This window comes from Ursus maritimus, unplaced genomic scaffold (genome assembly GCF_017311325.1).
Source record: "Ursus maritimus isolate PB19 unplaced genomic scaffold, ASM1731132v1 scaffold_20, whole genome shotgun sequence".
Taxonomy (NCBI): Eukaryota; Metazoa; Chordata; class Mammalia; order Carnivora; family Ursidae; genus Ursus; species Ursus maritimus.
Genome location: NW_024424453.1, coordinates 6,858,338 through 6,876,294, shown reverse-complemented (window position 1 = coordinate 6,876,294; position 17,957 = coordinate 6,858,338). Strand labels below are relative to the sequence as shown.

The following is a 17,957-nucleotide window of genomic DNA, read 5'->3' as shown; positions in this document are numbered from 1 at the left end:
TTTATTTATTTATTTATTTATTTATTTATTTATTTATTTTTGAGAGAGAGAGAGCACAAGCTGGGGAAAGGGCAGAGGGAGAAGCAGACTCCCTGCTGAGCAGAGAGCCTGATATGGGACTTTATCCCAGACGCTGGAACCATGACCTGAGCCGAAGGCAGACACTTAACTGACTGAGCCACCCGTTTTTTTTTTTTTTTTTTTAATGATTTTTTATTATATTATGTTAGTCACCATACAGTACATCCCCGGTTTCCGATGTAAGGCTCGATGATTCATTAGTTGTGTATAACACCCAGTGCACCATGCAATACGTGCCCTCCTTACTACCCATCCCCAGCTTATCCCATTCCCCCACCCTCCTCCCCTCTGAAGTCCTCAGTTTGTTTCTCATAGTCCATAGTCTCTCATGTTTCATTCCCCCTTCTGATTACCCCCCTTTCTTTATCCCTTTCTTCCCCTACTGATCATTCTAGTTCTTATGTTCCATAGATGAGAGAAATCATATGATAGTTGTCTTTCTCTGCTTGACTTATTTCACTTAGCATTATCTCCTCCAGTGCTGTCCATGTTGTAGCAAATGTTGAGAACTCGTTCTTTCTGATAGCTGAGTAATATTCCATTGTATATATGGACCACAACTTCTTAATCCAGTCATCTGTTGAAGGGCATCTCGGCTCCTTCCACGATTTAGCTATTGTGGACAATGCTGCTATGAACATTGGGGTGCATATGGCCCTTCTCTTCACTACGTCTGTATCTTTGGGGTAAATACCCAGTAGTGCAATGGCTGGATCATAGGGTAGCTCAATTTTTAACTTTTTAAGGGACCTCCACACTGTTTTCCAGAGTAGCTGTACCAACTTGCATTCCCACCAACAATGTAGGAGGGATCCCCTTTCTCCACATCCTCTCCAACAATTGTTGTTTCTTGCCTTGTCTATTTTTGCCATTCTAACTGGCGTAAGGTGGTATCTCAGTGTGGTTTTGATTTGAATTTCCTTGATGGCTAATGATTTTGAACATTTTTTCATGTGTCTGTTAGCCATTTGTATGTCTTCATTGGAAAAGTGTCTGTTCATATCTTCTGCCCATTTTTTGATTTGTTTATTTGTTTCTCGTGTATTGAGTTTGAGAAGTTCTTTGTAGATCTTGGATACCAGTCCTTTATCTGTAGTGTCATTTGCAAATATCTTCTCCCATTCCGTGGGCTGCCTCTTAGTTTTTCTGACTGTTTCCTTGGATGTGCAGAAACTTTTAATCTTGATGAAGTCCCATAAATTCATTTTATCTTTTGTTTCTCTTGCCTTTGGGGATGTGTCATGAAAAAGGTTGCTTTGGCCGATGTCGTAGAGGTTGCTGCCTATGTTCTCCTCTAGAATTTTGATGGATTCCTGTCTCACATCGAGGTCTTTCATCCATTTGGAGTTTATCTTTGTGTATGGTGTGAGAGAGTGGTCAAGTTTCATTCTTTTGCATGTAGCTGTCCAATTTTCCCAGCACCATTTATTGAAGAGACTGTCTTTTTCCCACCGGATGTTTTTTCCTGCTTTATCAAATATTAGTTGCCCAAAGAGCCGAGGGTCCATTTCTGGGCTCTCTATTCTGTTCCATTGGTCTATGTGTCTGTTTTTGTGCCAGTACCATGCTGTCTTTGTGATCACAGCTTTGTAGTACAGCTCGAAATCCGGCATTGTGATGCCCCCAGCTTTGTTTTTCCTTTTCAACAGTTCCTTGGAGATTCGGGGTCTTTTCTGGTTCCATACAAATTTAAGGACTATTTGTTCCAGTTCTTTGAAAAATGTCCTCGGTATTTTGATCGGGATAGCATTGAAAGTGTAGATTGCTCTGGGTAGCATGGACATTTTAACTATGTTAATTCTTCCAATCCATGAGCATGGAATATCTTTCCATCTTTTTATGTCTTCCTCAATGTCTTTCAAGAGTGATTTATAGTTTCTAGAATATAGGTCCTTTACGTCTCTGGTTAAGTTAATTCCAAGGTAACGTATGGTTTTTGGTGCTATTGTAAATGGGATGGATTCCCTAATTTCTCTTTCTTCGGTCTCGTTATTCGTGTATAGAAATGCAACTGATTTCTGAGCATTGATTTTGTATCCCGCCACGTTACTGAATTGCTCTATAACTTCTAATAGTTTGGGAGTGGCTTCTTTTGGGTTTTCCATATAGAGTATCATGTCATCTGCGAAGAGAGACATTTTGACTTCTTCTTTGCCGATTTGAATACCTTTGATCCCTTTTTGTTGTCTGATTGCTGTTCAAGGACTTCTAGTACTATGTTGAATAATAGTGGCGAGAGTGGGCATCCTTGTCGTGTTCCTGATCTTAAGGGAAAGGCTTCCAGCTTTTCCCCATTGAGAATAATATTTGCAGTAGGCTTTTCATAGATGGCTTTTATGAGATTGAGAAATGTACCTTCTATTCCTACACTCTGAAGGGTTTTAATCAGGAAAGGATGCTGTATTTTGTCAAATGCTTTTTCTGCATCTTTTGAGAGAATCATATGATTTTTGAATTTTTTCTTCTGGGTAAAATCTAAGACACTGATAGATTTGCGAATGTTGAACCACCCCTGCATCCCAGGGATGAATCCCACTTGGTCATGATGGATAATCCTTTTAATCTACTGTTGGATTCTATTAGCAAGGATCTTGTTGAGGATTTTGGCGTCCATATTCATTAGGGAAATCGGTCTGTAATTCTCCTTTTTGAGGGGGTCTTTGCCTGGTTTGGGGATCAAGGTAATATTGGCCTCATAGAATGAGTTTGGTAGCTTTCCTTCTGTTTCTATTTTTTGAAATAGCTTTAGGAGAATAGGTATTATTTCTTCTTTGAATGTTTGGTAGAATTCCCCAGGAAAACCGTCCGGGCCTGGAGTTTTGTTATTTGGAAGGTTGTTTATCACTGACTCAATTTCTTCATAATTAATTGGCCTGTTTAAGGAATCAATTTCTTCCGGTTTCAATCTTGGTAGTTTATAGGTTTCCAGGAAGGATTCCATCTCTTCCAGATTGCTTAGTTTATTGGCATATAGCTGTTGATAAAAATTTCTAATAATCCTTCCAATTTCAATGGTGTTCGTCGTGACCTCTCCTTTTTCATTCATAATTTTAATAATCTGGGTCCTTTCTCTTTTCTTTTGGATAAGTCTTGCCAGTGGTCTGTCAATTTTATTGATTCTCTCAAAGAACCAGCTTCTAGTCCTGTTGATCTGCTCTACTGTACTTCTGGTTTCTGCTTGATTGATTTCAGCTCTAATTTTGGTCAACTGCTTCCTTGTGCGTGGATTAGGCCTGTCCCTCTGTTGCTGTTCCAGCTTCTTGAGGTGAGAATATAAAAACTGCATTTTAGATTTTTCTATTCTTTTGAGTGAGGCTTGGATGGCTATGTATTTCCCCCTTAGGACTGCCTTTGCAGTATCCCATAGGTTTTGGACTGTTGTATTTTCATTCTCATTGGTCTCCATAAATTGTTTAATTTGATTTTTGATTTCCTGGTTTATCGAGTCATTCCTGAGCAGGATGGTTCTTAGTCTCCAAGTGTTTGAGTTTCTTCCAAATTTTTCCTTGTGGTTGAGTTCCAATTTCAGAGCGTTGTGGTCTGAGAATATGCAGGGGATAATTTCAATCTTTTGGTATCGGTTGAGACCTGTTTTGTGTCCCAGAACATGGTCTATTCTTGAGAATGTTCCATGGGCATTAGAATAGAATGAGTATTCTTTGGTTCTGGGGTGTAGTGTTCTATATATATCTATGAGGTCCAACTCGTCGAGTATGGCATTCAAAGCCCTTGTTTCTTTGTCGATTTTCTGCTCTATTTCTAATAGTGGAATGTTGAGGTCCCTTACTATTAATGTATTTTTATCTATATGTCTCTTTATTCTTGTTAAGAGTTGGCTTGTGTATCTTGCTGCTCCCCTGTTGGGGGCATATATATTTATAATTGTCATATCCACTTGTTGGATACTTCCTTTAAGAATAATATAGTGCCCTTCTGCATCTCTAACTATAGTCTGTAGTTTAAAATCCAATTTATCTGATATGAGAATTGCTACCCCAGCTTTCTTTTGAGGTCCATTTGCGTGAAAGATGGTACTCCATCCCCTTACTCTCAGTCTGAATGCATCTTTGGGTTCGAAATGAGTCTCTTGTAGACAGCAAATGGATGGGTCATTTCTTTTTATCCAATCTGCAACCCTGTGGCGTTTGAAACCAGAATTTAAACCATTAATGTTCAGGCTGAGTACTGAGAGATATGCTTTTAATTCTGCCATGTTGTCAGTAAAGTCTTTGTTTGTATTGGCTGTGACTTTCTGTTTTGTATCACTCTTGGGGCCTTTTTACTTTTATAGAACCCCCCGTAATACCTCCTGTAGGGCTGGTTTCGTGGTTACGAAATTGGCTAGTGACTGTCGATTCTGAAATGTCTTTATTTCTCCATCAATTCTGAATGACAGCCTTGCTGGATAAAGGATCCTTGGCTGCATGTTTTTCTCTGAAAGAGCTTTAAAAATGCTCCCCCAACCCTTTCTCTCATTCCAGGTCTGTGTAGACAGGTCTGATGTAATTCTGATACCTTTGCCTTGGTACGTGAGAAATTTCTTTGCCCTGGCCGCTTTCAATACTGTATCCTTGGATCTCATATTTGCAAATTGCACTATGACGTGACGTGGCATAGGTTTGTCGTGGTTGAGTTTGGGAGGGGTCCTCTCTGCCTCTTGGACACGAATGCTTGTTTCCCTTGCTAGATTAGGGAAGTTTTCAGTTACAATTTGTTCAAATATCTCTTCTAGACCTCTGTTTTTCTCCACCCTCTCAGGGATGCCGATGATTCTGATATTGGAACGTTTCATTGAGTCAGTGATCTCCCGTAACCTACATTCCTGTGCGTGGATTTTTTTGAGTCCAGATTCTATTTTCGCTTTCTCTTCTACTAACCCATCCTCCAATTCGCTAATATGTTGCTCTGCCTCAGTGACCCTTGCTGTTAGAGCCTCTAGTTTTGACTGCATTTGACTCATAGAATTTTTAATTTCTGCCAGATTCGCTCTCATTTCCGCCCTTAGAGATTCTATATTCTCATTAACATTTTCGCTTTTTTCAATTTAAGTCTACACATCTGATACTCAGGCAACCCTGTTTGGGTAGAGTCTCCATGTCCCCTGCAAGGGGGGGATGGGGATGGGCACCCTGTGAGCCGGTATTTCCAGTGTTTTGTTCTCTGGCGGCTTTCCCTGGCGGTCTGCTGTGCCTCTTCTGAGAGTCAGAGCAACAGCGGCCGAATCTCAGCCTCTGTCACAGAACAGAGGGATCGCGGACTCTTCACTGATGTTCTGGCCACTCTAACTCTGTTTCTGCTGGTGCTGCTCAACCCTGCAGCGTCCCGGGATGTGCGCCCCACACCCGGCGTCCCAGCCCTCACTTCCAGGGCCGGCGCGTCTCTGTCCTTTGTGTTTCTAACACCGCCAGCCGCCCCGCGCGCTCTCCGGAAGCTCCCGGTCTCAGCCTGGATCCGGTGATCACACCGGAGCTCCGTTTCAGTCTGGTGGTGCATGCTCCCGCTCATGGTCATGGTCACAGTCTGTTTTCTCCCGGGTGCCGGTCTGCGAGTCCCGCCCGCTCCCCCATGCAGGTGGCTACCGCTTCCCGGCGCCCGAACGCGGCGGCTCCCTCCCCCTTCATTTATCTTCCGATATCTGTGCGCGGATTCACGGCTCCCCGCTTCGTACCTCAATACTCAGCGCTGGAGATGTTCATTTGTAGAGATCCAGATGTATCTTCCTGCGTCTCAGGCTGATTCCGTGGATGTTTAGGCTGGTCTGGTACCTATCCAGCTCGACTCGGGACCGGCTGAAAAAGGGGTCCCCTACTCCTCCGCCATCTTAACTCCCTCTCCTCGAAGCCTATTCTTGAGAATGGAAACAGTACTTTGGCTTATTATGCCTGGGCACATTTCCATTTGCTAGGACTATAATTATGCCAGGGTTCAAAATTAAATTCTTTTTTGTGTTAGCACTTACATCTCCCTTTCCACTGGCAGCTGCTTACACAGAGCAGTGTGTGAGAGTGTTTATAGGAGGTGTGTCTTTGTAATGGGAACCTTTAAATTCAGACTGTTTTCAATAATTTGAAACGAACTCTAGGCATTGTTTTGCAAAGAACCTATCCAGTCCCACTTTAAGGAAAAGAAGTGCTCTTAATTTCATGTAGTAATTCATTTGGTTTTCTGAAACATTATGTGTACTGTTTGCTGTTTATTTAAAATGAAAAAAAATGGGGGTGCCTGGGTGGCTCAGTCAGTTAAGCATCTGCCTTCAGCTCAGGTCATGATCCCAGGGTCCTGGGATTGAGTTCCGCATTGGGCTCCTTGCTTAGCGGGAGCCTGCTTTTCCCTCTCCCTCTGTCCTTCCCCTGTGCTTGTGCTCTCTGTCCCTCTCTCTCAAATAAATAAATTAAATAAATAAATAAAATCTTTTAATAATGATAAAATGAAAAAATCAACATCAGTGTATTTTATTTAGTTAGTGAAATATTTACATAAACCCTAAAGCTTTAGTGCCAGTTGCTTATAGCTGAATATTAAATAAGGTGGGAAAACAGTATCAAGAAGGAAAAGTTGACTAAACTTTGAGTTATTTTTATTTAGTTTTATTTTTGCCTTTATTAAAAACAGAGTAGTTCTCTCTCAAATGCTTATTTCTTTCTCTCTCTCTATTTTAGAGTTTTCTTTACAGAAAAATTTGGATTTTCTTCCCAGGAAGCAAGTGCTATTAACAGGTATTTCGCTCGTTCTGTGAGTGCTCACTATGTGCGTAGTGTGGGTCTGTAATTATAACCAAATGTTCTACGACACAAAAAAGACCTGTGACTTCACGAGCATAGTGTGAAACCAAGATTATATTGGTGCTTGATCCTGAGAGACCATCTTTGCATTAATGGAAAACTGAAGAAATCTTGGACCACCCTTTAATCTTTAAATTTCTGTTTACTAATGACCATTTTAGAAGAATGCTAAATTAAATGAGCTAGGATTTGCTTTGCCTAATGGTTTTAGGGACTTTTTTATTTATTTATTTATTTTTGGTAGCTGTGATATATTTCATGAAATATCTTTTATATTCTCTGGGCAGTATTGTATATGTCATATCAGCTCCTATGTCCCCAATATTTGGGCTCCTGGTGGATAAAACAGGAAGGAACATCATCTGGGTTCTGTGTGCCGTGGTCACCACTCTTGCTGCCCACATCATGCTGGCCTTCACGCTGTGGAACCCTTGGATTGCTATGGTAATGTCACTCTAGATGCTTGCGGGGTGCAGGGCTCAGGGCTTCGGGGAGACTCTGTAAAGTGCACGTCAAGAATCACACTCTGCTCCTCTGATAGCAGAGCTCGTGCCACTGGGAAAAGCAAGGCCTTGATTTCAGTTTCTACAAAATAACTATTTTTAAAGTAAATGCTAATTATTAATGAATAAGGTATTTTTTAATTTTATTTGGTTTATTTAACACAGTAATCGCGATGCCGAAATAGAATTTGAAATAAAGTAGTCTTATAAAAGCCAAAATGCTTATTAGTTCCATTTATTTTCCTGTTCTTCTTTAAAAAATTCTTCCGTCATAGGTAGCAAAAAAAAAAAAAAAAGTCTATCAGCCCAGGATTCATGATTTTGCATTCTTTTGTCTTTGACCCTTAGGAGGTTAAAAAGTGATAATGAATTCATCTGGTTTCTGTTACTGTTCTTTAGAATGTCATTTTAAAGACCACAGGCTTAAATGCTGCATTTCTTACCTATTAATAAAAGAGTATTTTGGGCATGTATGTTTGTTGTACACTTAGTGAGATTTCCGTAGGACAGATTCCTGGAAGTATAAATGCTATAGCAGAGGCTTTGCACATTTAACATCTTAATAGACATTGTGAAACTTCTCTAAGACGTTCTTATCCATTTATAGTTTTACCAATAATTATCAAATCTGTGTGCGTTTTTAGTATCCTAGCCATGTTGGGCATTGACCCTATTTCAGTCTTTGCCAATATGATAGGGTATAGATGATCTTATTTACACTTAAATCATAAGGTTTCTTTTTTAACTAAAGAAAAAGTCAGCATTAGATGATAGTTTTCTGCCCTGCCCTCCAGTTAGGGGTTGATGACCCGAGGTAAGAAAATGGACTGTCAAGTCCAAGGCATGATGTTGCCTTGATTGCTTAATTTGTAGTTAATAAATATTGGAAAATTAGCTTGCCTGAAACATTGGTAGTAACTTTTTGCAAATTAATTTTATTTTCTTGCTTAGTCCTTGATTGTACCCTGGGGCCCAGTTATATGTGCATATAATATACAATGGTGAAGACATTGTATATTATGACATGTATATTATGTGTGTGTATTTTGTCACCAGAGGGATACTGTTAGGGTCAGGACTTTTTTTTATCAAATGTGAGTTTTAGCATAATTGCAATAAAATTTGCATGAATGTTCATATATTTGCTGTTACGTCACTCTGGCTAATATGCATCAAAGGAAAATCACCTTTTGGTTAATGTTAAGATCTTTACCCTTTTCTGTATCATTTTCTACAGTGTCTCCTGGGACTGTCCTATTCGTTGCTTGCCTGTGCACTGTGGCCAATGGTGGCATTCGTAGTTCCTGAACATCAGCTGGGAACTGCATATGGCTTGTAAGTGTTTACACCATAATGTCTCTCTCTGCTATATCAATTTAATTATCATATAAAACGCGAGGTCTCCTGAATCTAGTCATCTTCAGGCTTCTGGGACAGCCCTGAACCTGGAAACCATTAGAAAGTCAGTGAACCTCTTTGTGATTATTATTGTGGTGACAGAAATGCTCAAAGCCTCCAGCAAGAGACCTGGTGTTAAGCTAACCCAGAAGTGATTTCTGACATTGCCATTGACTGCCCGCTTATCTAAGGGCTTCTTAGTGAGAAGTAGAGTTCTGGTCTCTGGCCCAAAGGGCAAAAGGGGGAAACTGCACCCATGGTTGGTAATCACTTAGCTCTTTCTTTTATTCAGCAGGAAAGTGTGAGCTCATATTGCACATGGTAATACAGGTTCCCTTACCTTTGAGCAGAACATCTAGTAGCAGAAACAGTCATGGGATGAAAATACCTAATCAGGTCGTCACTAGTTAAAAACACCTCTTAACACTAATAGTAGTATGTCGTTTGTAGATACTAGTATTTAAAGTGATCTGTTACTCTGTGTGTGAAGACTTTCGAAATTGAAATATGTTTTTATATTTCTTGAATTGTAGCATGCAGTCCATTCAGAATCTTGGGTTGGCGATCGTTTCCATCATTGCTGGCATGATACTGGATACTCGGGGATATTTGTTTTTAGAAGTTTTCTTCATTGCCTGGGTTTCTTGTAAGTATGTGATGTGGCAACGTTTAGTTTCTTTTAATGTGTAACAGAATGTTTTCATTTATACTTTTAGATTTTTGTTGTTATTGTTCTCTTTTTCCCTTTTTTAAACCAAAGCCCTAAGACATATCTCTCAGATTTGCCTATTTCTTAGTCTGTGCGTCATCGTTTTCCCAGTTGGTGGCTTTCTGGTTCTCTGAGGATTCACAGGCATTTTTTTAGGAGATTCCAATTTTTACAAGTAGTAGTAGAATCTGCTTCATATTCTATTTTAAATATTTATGGTTTTTAGAAAACATTATCCTCTTTAAAGTGAAACCATTTTAAAGGATGGTGAGTATGTCCCTGGTGTGAATGTGTGGACATTGGTATGATTCGGGTGTGAGTGCTCATGGTTTATTCATTAGGCAACTTTAAATTGCTTTTATTCTTGGTCCTGTTATTTAATGTTTACCTGTAATGGTTTATTGGTAAAAATAGGAAGTATTAGGAAACTGTTGAAAACAACAAAAATAAATTAGCATTTTTCCTGTGGTGGGCTTCACTATACAGATAGTTGTGTTCATCTGGAAAGAAATCTTATATAACATATCAAGTTGTTTTTTTTGCTTTAACTTGTGTTTAAAATGGCAAACCCAGTGATGATTTTATCATTTACATTTACAGGGGTAAAAGACAATTTATACTCGAAATGTGGTATTTGTAGATAATTGTTATGAGATACCTGAATGCATTTTATTATCTCATAATTTTAGAAGCAAGTGCATCAAATTTTAAAACATGTATTATTTGTTTTTAAAAAGTGGGTCATGTAGAATTCAAAATACTAGGTCATGAAAGTCTTTTTGTCTGTTTTTGATGCTGCAACACGTGATTTAATTTCAATCCACAATTCCATATATATTTGGTTCTTAAATCAAACACCATGCCAATTAAAAATGTTTTTGTTGCCATATTAACTTAAAGTAAATTTAGTGTGCCTTACTCGTTAAGGTAAAAAGACAAGCCATGACTTTCTGATGTTTTCACTGGCTCTGGCCTTCTGGGAGTCAGATGACCACATTCTAATGTTTGGTTAATTTGTAAAATGGACATGGTGTTTTCAGACTTAAAATCCTCAAAGGATTATTTCTATTTGGTTCTGTGTAAAAAGATAAGCAAGCAGGGGGCTGGCAGGAGTTTTTGGAAGTACCGGGAGGACTAACACTTAAACAGGGATGATCTCTGGGTGGATCAGCCCCTTCTTCTGTCTCAGCAGCTTTTTTCTGGTCCTCCTATCCCTAGGCTCATGTAGCCCATGGGGAAAAAATGGTGTGTAAATAATTTTTAGTGCTTAATGTGAATAGTGTTTTTATTTTTAAATGCCAATCAATAAAGATTTATCTAAGTTTTACTTTGTAATTATGATTACATAGGAATCATTGGGAAGAAGTACATGTTTTGTAAGGACCCTGTGTTTTTTTCACTTCCAGTATCACTTTTAGCTGTTGTCTTACTCTATGTGGTGAATCGTGCCCGAGGTAAGTAGAATTCAGACATTTTCTTCTTAAACCACTGTGGATCATCTTGTGAGGTCCCTGGATTGTCTGCATGCCTCTTTAGAGGCCAGTGCTTTAGTTCATGTGATAATGACATTCTGTTCATAGTGATGGAAACACATTTCATTATGTAACATATAATTATGTATTTTGGAACTTCAGATTTATTAAAATTGTTGTCATGTTCTTTCTGGCCAGTTCAACTTAAGTTTTATAATATAAAATTTTAGATGTTCTTTTTATGTTAGCATAAAGAAGTATGGCATTTTTAAAATAACCTAAAGCCATTACTGTGATATTGTCTCATATTTAAAAAAAAAGGAAACATAGTTTGCATTTTAAGGTTGAAAGTGTTCGAGATAGAATGAGGCGTTAACAGATTTTTTTCTTTTGCTAGTATATTTTAAATGCATTTGTATTTTTTCTTTCTTCTATGTAAGATTTTGATGTTACCCTTATTAATTTTTCTAACTAGCTTGTCCCTGAAGGTTGTTATGCACTTAGTAAAATGTGTATACCTGCTGTTTAAATGATTTTAGGTCATTTCCTTTAATTTCTCTTAATTTTCACTATTACTGAACATTAATACAGTGTCCCAGTTAATGAGATGTAAAGCAGTTTGTAGGTCCAAACTTAAAAAAAAAATGCTCAAATTAAGGAGTGATTATTTGTATTTGTATCATATAAAGATTCTTAAAAAACATTTTTTTCTCTTGGGAAGTTTCCAGGAGATAAACTATTTCTTTCTTATCTTCCATAGCCTTTTCTGTTACTTTAAGGTATACCAATGCACGTGTGTGTGTGTGTGTGTGTGTGTGTGTGTGTGTGTGAATTTTACTTTTAATACTTGTGTAGAAAAGGTTCTATGCTTATTTGTGTTTTAGGGGGGAACCTAAATTATTCTGCAAGACAAAGGGAAGAAATAAAACTTTCTCATGCTGAGTAAGTATTAAAAGAGAAAAGTTACCTTCTTTTGCAAATCTCAAACATTAACATTTTATTTCAAAGTATTAGGTTTGGACTTTTAAGAAATTAGTCTTCTTGAGGTTCGAGAGCTAGTGATTATCTTGGAACTACTATAACAAAATTCTTATTTAGAAAGTTTAAATAGAATGGATATTAAGGGCTAAAGTGAAGGGGGGAAAATAATTGGATTTTAAATTGCTTTCTGAAAGAAAGTGAGACCTGTAGTATTTGTAATTTATTAGAGGAAAGGTCTTTGTCCTAAGCTTCTGTGCTGGGCTTACCCTTCCGCTCTCTGATCTTTTCTTTTTCTTAACTATTTGAGATAATTTTTCATCCTTTCCTGGTACTAACATTCTGTATTCTCTGACTCACTTGGAACAAATTAAGTATATAGTGTGGCATTAAGTTAAACTTATATTTTCCTTGAGTGTATGCTAAAATGTAATAGTGATTCTATTTCCTGTTATTATGATTTCTGATTTTTTAGATATTCAATCTTTTATGATTTAAAAATTTTATTTGTAAACATATACCATGTAACTGTAAGTTTTGTGAATTTTGTATAAGTTAAAATCTTGTAGAACAACGCATTTTTTGGGAGGCGATTTTTGTCCATTTCAAATTCCCTTTTAACGTAGTAATTCTAGAAATACATCTTGAGAAGATAAACAGAAGTGTTACAAGTTTTAAATATCTTTATGACAGTCTTGTTTGTTACGTTTAAAAATTGGAAACAACATGAATGTCCCAAAGTAGGGAAATGGTTGAATAGATTATGACACATCCATATAATATGTTGTTAAAATCATTTCTGAGAAGGCAAAACTCAGAAATAATTCCCTCCCTGCACCAAGTCAGAGATACTTAACCATGCCACATGTTAAGTAGACAAAAGATTAAAATGCAAATGTAATATCCTAATTTTGTTCAAGAAATATGCAGGTGCATGTATTTCTACTTACTTACTTGTATATAATAGAAGAAATACTGAAAGGAAAAATCCCAAATACTAACAATTCCATTTGAATAGTAAGGTTACAGGCATACGCTTTCCTTTGTTTTTCTATATTTTCTATGTTGATCTTATGTTACTTTTGCAATCAAGAGGATTTAAGAGATTATTCAGCAAAGTGTGCAACTTTTAATATTTGGTGGTACATGTTTTGTAATGCTTATGGTTTTTATTTTGAAAACCAGATGAGGCTTCCCATTCCCCCCTTTTTGATAATTTATTGCATTGTGTTTTACAGATGAGAATGGGCCGCACGTCCTTGGTTTGAAAACCTCACTTTTTTTTTAATCTAGCGTTTAGTCAGGAAAAATAATGGTCTGGAAACTTATATTTGTATTTCAAAAGCACCTATTTCAGAGTATATTTGTGAGGACTATTTTAGCTTGTGTCTTATGTACTGTGTATTGCTAAAGAATTCTACTTTGGAATAGGCTAATCAACAGTGAAGTTTAGAAAGTTTCTCTGGAAAATGCAGGTGAACTTCAGTAAGGACAGTAAATAATGGAAAATTTAGATCTTGTATTAAGATAATTTTCAGAAGATGTTTCTTAAGGATATGGCTTTTTTTTTATCTTAAAGCAAAAAAAAAAGCTTTTGAGGGGGTAGAAGGGATATTTTATACAGAATGAACAATGGCATTTTAATAGGCATTCCCTGTTTTTATAGGGAATATTTGAAAGATATTTTTTATGCAGTCTCTTCATTTTCACAAATAGCAGATTGTATTCTGCCATCTTTAGTTATGAGAGGTTGCCGAGCAGTGACCCTTTTGAGCTTCCTTATCTCTCCATAACTGAGGACTCTGATCACTTAGGGATGTAATTTTATGGTACAAACTTTCTGTACAGTTTTTTTCTTATAGTCTAATTAATTATTAAAAAGTATCCTTTAAATTATGAGAGTTGCATATCTACATGGATAAAAACACTGCAAAAGGAATACTTGATGTCTTCTTAAACTTTTTATTTTTTTAAAAGAAGTTAAAATACTGATTTTAACTCTTATTTATTTGGAAAACTATTTCTATAAGAAAATTGAGTTGGAATAAAGAAATTTTGCCTTTGAAAGTCAGTGGAGTACCTTTTTCCCCAGAGTAGAACCTGAGTAACATTTGTGTTTTCCAAATTAAATAAAATATGATTATAAAATTTGTTTGACAAACTTAAAAACTTTTTAATTGACTTAGTCTTAGTGTATTGTATATTAAAGTCAAGGAATTTTTCATGTGTTTTGCTCTCCAGGAGTATGCAGATATTTTAGACAACCATTAAACTCATATTTAGCTAATTGTATTGTTCAAAATACAGGACATAACACTGTATGCTTAAAAGTTCTGGAACAGATTAAAAGTACATTCCTTATTCAGGTCAAGTTTATTTACATCCATTTTTCTGATTTACAGTTTATTGTGTCATTATTCAGTTGTAGTTCTTTTGGCTTTGACTGCCATGTGACTGTTGTAGCCCAGATTATTGAATATTGGCTTTACCAGTTGGTGAGAGTGGAGGAAGCCAGTTGCTACTGCTGCTGGAGGGCTTGTGTGGTCCGGCCCCTGCCTTACTCTTTCCACTACCTCTGTGCCTCAGCCACAGTGAGCTGCTTCATTACATTTTTCAAATGGGTCCTGTTCCTTGCCTTTTCAGGGGCTTTGTCCCTGCTGCTCCCTCTGCCTAGAATATTTTATCCAGGATTCTCTGTAACCTGGTTTCACGTGATTTACTACAGAAAACCTTAGCCCCAGCTCAGAAGCATTCTTCCTATGGAAACTCTTCCAGACCTTCAGGCTGTATCAAGTTCTTCTGAAATTTTTATGATCTTTGAAAAGCCCTGTATTTTTCCTTCTTTGCTTACTTCAGCTTATAATGAAGAATTTGTGATAGTGTGAGTGTGGGTGTCTCTCTCTTCCTTTAGATTGTAAGCTCCACGAGGGCAGGGACTGTGTCTGTTATGTTAATTACGATTGTGTTGATAGTGCCTCGCACAAAGTAGACACAAAATAAATATTTTTTTGAATGATGCATAAATAAAAAGGAGAGTAAAATGGAATAAACTTTTTGGAGGATAAATTGACAATATGAATAAAAAGACCTAAAAAGGGGATGATGGTGGGCCACATGCCTTTTGGCTTAGCAATTTCATTTCTAATAATTTATCCCAAGGAAACCATCAGACAAATATACACATAAATGCATTTTAAGAAAGTATTTTCGTTGCTATTTATAATAGCCTAAAATAGGAAACCACCCATGTTTATAAGAGTAGGAGATTTGTTAAGTACATCATATCATATGTTTAAAATGAAATAGTAAAACGGACATTAAATGGTTTCATTAGAGAGCATTGACATGGAATGATGGCATTATTATATGAAGATTCAGAGTGCTGCTTTGTTTTTCTTTTTTAAGATTTATTTATGAGAGGGAGGGAGAGAGAGTGCATGGGAGAAAAACCCAAGCAGACTCTGCACTGAGTGTGGAGCTCAGTGTGGGGCTCGATCCCATAACTCCGAGATCATGACCTGACTCAAAATCGTCAGATGATCAACTGACTGAGCCACCAGGCGCCCCCAGAATGCTGCTATTTTTATAAAAACAAATATGTCTGAAGGATGTGTATGTAAATACCTCTGGGTGATGACTTTCTTTTGGCATACTTATATTTTCTAATTTTTCAACAATAAATACTGTAGTAGAAGCTTTTAAAAACCCAAAAGAACAAAATTCAACACAAGTTTGAGTGCTATTTTTGAGGAAAGTGGTAGTTGGTTTTGAGAAAGGAGGAAGGTAACAGGTAGTATTTCCCAAAGAACTTTGGGAATGTAGGTGGGAGTTAACAGGCCCCTGAGTTAGAAATAGAATTTGTATTGACAGGAAAAAAATTGCATGTGAAGGGAAATTTGAGAGACAAAACAGAATAGAGAATGGGGTAAGGACTAATGAAATAACACACTTTCTGGTCCCATTGGTGGCACAGAAGAGCTTCAAGTTGTCTGCAAGCTCTCCATGATTTCTGAAATGCCTCAGCCTCAGCCTCATACTCCTTGGCTTCTTCCATTTGCACGTTCTTAGAGTGTACTAGGGGGAGATTGAGTTTAGGGCCTGAACAGAGGTATGCTATCTAGAGGTTAATGAGGAAAACTTTCATGTTTTATAAGGAATACTGAAAAGTCCTTGACATCATTCAGGTAGGCCAGACAACCAAACTGTTTACAAACTTACACTCAACTTCCTAAAATTATTTTCCCCCATACGTTCGACTGCAAATTGTGTAATGAAAATCAGTGGACCTTCCATTTGGGATTAGTGTGTACTTTGTAGGAGTTTATCTTTTTTTTTTTTTTTCTTAGATTTTGTGTATTTATTTGTCAGAGAGAGCGCACACAAGCAGGGGGAGCAGCAGACTCCCCGCTGAGGAAGGAACCTGACGTGGGACTCGATCCTAGGACCCCTGGATCATGACCTGAGCCAAAGGCAGATGCTTAACTGACTGAGCCACCCAGGCATCCCAGGAGTTCGTCTTTTTTGTCTCTTTGAAGATTACCTTCCATGCTTGTCTCCTAAGTTTCACTAGGTTGTAGCTTTCTGTGCTTCCATTTCCTGATTAGCAAAATGGAGTATCACTAGAGTTTCTTCTAGCACTCACGTACTTAATTTATGAAACATACAGATATGGTTGGTCACCACATTGTAGATATATATTCATTGATGGATGACCTAAAACACTGTCTAGAGAAATGTCTATTCATTCCTTACAATTTAGTTGATGGGTTGGAGAAAATGGCTCTCCTAGGATTGTGCTCAGATTCCTTTGGGCACTCTGGCAAATAAATGGAGCGTGCTCAGAAATTTCTAGGATACAGTGGGTTGTTCACAAACAGCTGAAAGTGTGGGCTGATGACACTTTCAAGCTTCTTGTGAAGTTTATCCAACTCTTTCCCTCCTCCCCCAATATTGAGGCTTGTTCAGTTTTCTTTTTTCTTTTTTCTTTTTTCTTTTTTTTTTTTTTTTTAAGATTTTATTTATTTATCTGACAGAGCGACAGCCAGCGAGAGAGGGAACACAAGCAGGGGAGTGGGAGAGGAAGAAGCAGGCTCCCAGCGGAGCAGGGAACCCGATGCAGGGCTTGATCCCAGGATACCGGGATCACGCCCGGAGCCGAAGGCAGACGCTTAATGACTGAGCCACCCAGGCGCCCTGGGGCTTGTTCAGTTTTCTAAGGGAAATCTGATTATTTCAGGATTCTGTGTCTTGGCATGTTCACTTAATTTTTAACCTTTCAAAGCAGACCTTGTCTGCCCTGGGGAAGAGGTAAATAAAAGTGTCAGGAAACAAGGTGAACTCCTCTTCTCTTTCCCCCTCCCCCACCCAGTGAAGCCCAGATTTCACAGGGTGCAGTGACAAGAGATGGATAGTTGATGGAGTGAGGCGGGAGGAGGATGAGAGAGGGGAGAAGCTGGGCTTAAGCAGCAACTGGGCTGGGAGAGAAATGGCTGGAAGAACAGGCCCTATATTAGCAACAGGAAGCCTGGGCTGAGACATAGGGGGGAGTGGGGAGATGGGCCTGGAGACAGGTTTTCACAGACTTTAGGGTCTCTGATCATGAGATGGAGTGAAAGTGTCAGAAAAGAAGTAAGTGTCCTCTTTGGGTTCTGGTGGGGGTCTATGGAGGTGGAGTCCAGGCTCGGTGGATGGAAAGTAAGAGAATGGGCGTAAGAGGGCAGGCATATTTAGTGGATGTTTAGAAATACTTTCCCTGGCTTTAACTTTATTTTACAGTTCTGTGAATTTTAATAGAGATTTGTGTTCAGACTACCACAATTAGGATACAGAACAAACAGTTCCTTAATGATCATTTCGTTGGAAAAATACAGTATTTTAAGGTAATGTACATGTGGTCCCTTCATATAAGAGTTGTTTGGTTTATTTTCTAACACTTGAACTTATAAAATGCTTTTCTAGTCCAATGACTAAGTACATAAAGTTTTTATGATCATGTTACTTGATGTGCCATATTTCATGGACTACAATATTTCAC

At 37.9% G+C, this 17,957-nt stretch overlaps 1 protein-coding gene across 2 annotated transcripts in view; it reads left to right on the top strand.

Annotated features, from left to right (window-relative positions):
• MFSD1 (major facilitator superfamily domain containing 1) overlaps positions 1–15,021 on the top strand; it is a 29,676-nt gene extending 14,655 nt beyond the window's left edge. The window contains exons 10-16 of one of the 2 annotated variants that reach the window (XM_008706675.2): positions 6,741–6,797; positions 7,151–7,307; positions 8,604–8,701; positions 9,298–9,410; positions 10,880–10,927; positions 11,830–11,887; positions 13,162–15,021. In XM_008706675.2, coding sequence (XP_008704897.1) covers positions 6,741–6,797; positions 7,151–7,307; positions 8,604–8,701; positions 9,298–9,410; positions 10,880–10,927; positions 11,830–11,887; positions 13,162–13,165 — 535 coding nt within the window. In that variant the 3' untranslated portion in view covers positions 13,166–15,021. Of the gene's footprint in view, positions 1–6,740; positions 6,798–7,150; positions 7,308–8,603; positions 8,702–9,297; positions 9,411–10,879; positions 10,928–11,829; positions 11,892–13,161 lie in introns of those variants that run through there. The other variant, XM_008706682.2, reaches the window with a different exon arrangement.
• Positions 15,022–17,957: the final 2,936 nt, after the last annotated feature.